General features: G+C 48.6%; 1 protein-coding gene across 1 annotated transcript in view; it reads left to right on the top strand.

The window, feature by feature from the left end:
- The window catches only part of LOC103260862 (transcription factor COE3), a 119,095-nt gene that overhangs the window by 106,394 nt on the left and 10,201 nt on the right, over positions 1-2,500 (top strand). The window contains exon 6 of the mRNA XM_021712476.1: positions 2,470-2,500. This exon is cut by the window's right edge and continues 58 nt beyond it. Coding sequence (XP_021568151.1) covers positions 2,470-2,500 — 31 coding nt within the window. The remainder of the gene's footprint in view (positions 1-2,469) is intronic.

The raw sequence follows: 2,500 nt of genomic DNA, 5'->3' as shown, positions 1-2,500 counted from the left end.
GTAAAGTCGACACGCTGAGGGTTTATTAGTTGTGTGTGAAGGCCCTCCTGCTTTTCTCCTCCAGTGGCAGGATTTGCCATGATGGCCTGGGTGGCGATGGGTTCTGGGGAGCTCTCAGGGCTTGGCCCACCGAAGTCAGCCGGCTCCACAGAAGGCAGCTAGCCGCTCTGGGGGCACAGAGGCAGGGTGGATACCGTCCCCTCTACCCCTAGTGATCAAAAACCTCCCAGAACTGAAGGCGTGTCACCTCCCCTGCAATTGAAAGAGAGGGACAGTTTTTCTAGTTCTCACATGTCAACTTATGGGGCTTCCGGTAGCCAGGCCCCTGGAAGGGATTTACAGCTGGAACATCAGCCCCAGCGCCCTCGCTGTGGCCTGCACCAGGCCTGGTGAAGCCCTCTAGTGCACGGTTATGCATCACATCTGAAACTTGCCATGGAGTGCCTGCCCCGCTTATTCTTGGCTGCGCACTGGAGTTGTAAGTGTTCTCTGGGCTGAACTGAGAGGTAAAAGGGGCCCCCCTTATATACTGCTTTAAGATATGTTTGGTCATAGAAGACTATCCATTCAACTGAAACACTGGAAAATGTTTCTCCCAGAATGAGAGTGTATGGTTATTACAAGTCATAAAGCTTCTGAAAGCTTGCATTAAAGCGTCTATCACCTGTCAGGGGCATTTGCATGAAATCAATAACGGCCGCCCATCTATCTTTTCTGATCACCTTTCATCAGGCCGATTCATTAAGTCAAACAGTCGTGGCGATTAGCTGGGGGAGAGGAGAAACCTGACATGTTAGAAATGCACAGTGGGCCACCTTTTTTGTTCCCTGATCAAGAAACGTAATACGTTCTCTAATCCTTTTTGGACCCCGTCGCTTGGTGAGGCTGGGGCAACAGTCCATGCGCCCTGCTGCCCGGACTGTGCTTTTGCCTGACACCCTTGCCCGGGCCCAGGCAGAGACATGACAAATTGTCCCCCAAGTCAACGCTGACAGCTTCTGATGATTAATGGTCTGATTATGAAGTGGTTTTACACATATAGAATTTACATCACAGAGAGTTAGAAATTTTGCCGTGTCACATACGCCGAGACATTTTGAAGAGCTTTACTATTTGCCAAGAAAAAAGAGGGCAAAATCCCAGCAAAAGCCATGTCATGTAAAATCAATACATCGGATCAATGCTTTATTAACAAGAAAATGTCTTACTTCACATTCCTGTGCGGACCTTTGTCTTTGGAACGCATGATGGAAAGTCAAATCACATTGTGGGTCTCAACTTTCGGGCGTGGTAGCGGGTGTACGTGCGAGGCTTCCCGCGTTGCTCGCCAGACACGCCAGCAGCCCAAGCACTCAAGGAGAATGGTGACCAGTTATTTTGGAGCGCCCTCTCGGAGAGGCGGCCCCCCGGCCGTCCTCTTGGAAGCTGGAGCCCTGGGTTGTGTTCCCCGCGCTCTGCAGACCTGCCGGGTTGGGTGGTGTTAATCATCAAATTGCTAATGACCGATGGCCCAGATTGCGGGCGGAGTAATGAATAGATGGCGGCAGGTCTTATTAGTCTCCGAAAAGGCCCTGATTTATGTGGCACCGGGCACCACGGAGTGGCTCCACAGAAAACGATATCTACATCAAGAAGTAATGTACTCTAATAAGTATTTTCATCTTCCCTCGCGTCCCCGGGCCTCCGGGCTCAGTTTTTGTTGGAGTCGGGCAGAGCCATAATAAAGCCCGATGGCTCCTTATAAAGCTTGTTAAACACAGTGTGTGCAGTCGGACGGAGTCCCGGCCGTGATTCATGCACTGTACACCGCGCATGTGCCGCTGATTTATGGCCGCGCACAGTTCATAGTCAAAATTACAATTTGAGGGATAAAAAGATTAATTACTATTTGTGGCCAGCAATTTCGGGAGGCTGGTGGATTGCAGCTGTAGAATGATAGCGCTCTACATCAGTTTGTAGTCAGCCATTCACAGATTATTAAAGCTTTGCAAGAATAAGTGCTCCTCCTGCCCGGTTTGTGCTCAGGCAATATGCTAGACAAAAAAGGACCACAGGGATAAATCTGAGGCTAGCAATAGCTGGACATATGTCATAATTGCCAGTTTCCCATAAATCCCTGGCCAGTGCGGAAGGCACCGTGTGATGCAGACATCACATCATGACGGTGGTGATTGCTATATATGGCCCCGAGACCTGTAACTTTGTGACTGCGCTACCATTTTTACAATATATTGAGTCACCCTTTGACTTTCTTCCAGTCTAATTATAGATTAGAAATAATCATTGCTTTTATGTGCAAAAGAATGGGGGAAATCTATTCCTTAAGACACAGCTAGCGTTCAGGGATGCTTGCCTCAGAGAGAGCATCAGAAAAGGAGAGCTACCCGTTTATTTGTAAGCATGCAGTAAACAAGTAATGGATGACATAAAAGTAATTAACCTGATCTACATTTCTGTGTCCTGTTGCAGCCCTTAATGAACCAACCATAGATTACGGCTT

Source organism: Carlito syrichta, unplaced genomic scaffold, assembly GCF_000164805.1.
Source record: "Carlito syrichta isolate Samal-C Ts95f unplaced genomic scaffold, Tarsius_syrichta-2.0.1 Scaffold89856, whole genome shotgun sequence".
Lineage (NCBI taxonomy): Eukaryota > Metazoa > Chordata > Mammalia > Primates > Tarsiidae > Carlito > Carlito syrichta.
This window is presented reverse-complemented; position numbering and strand designations above follow the sequence as displayed.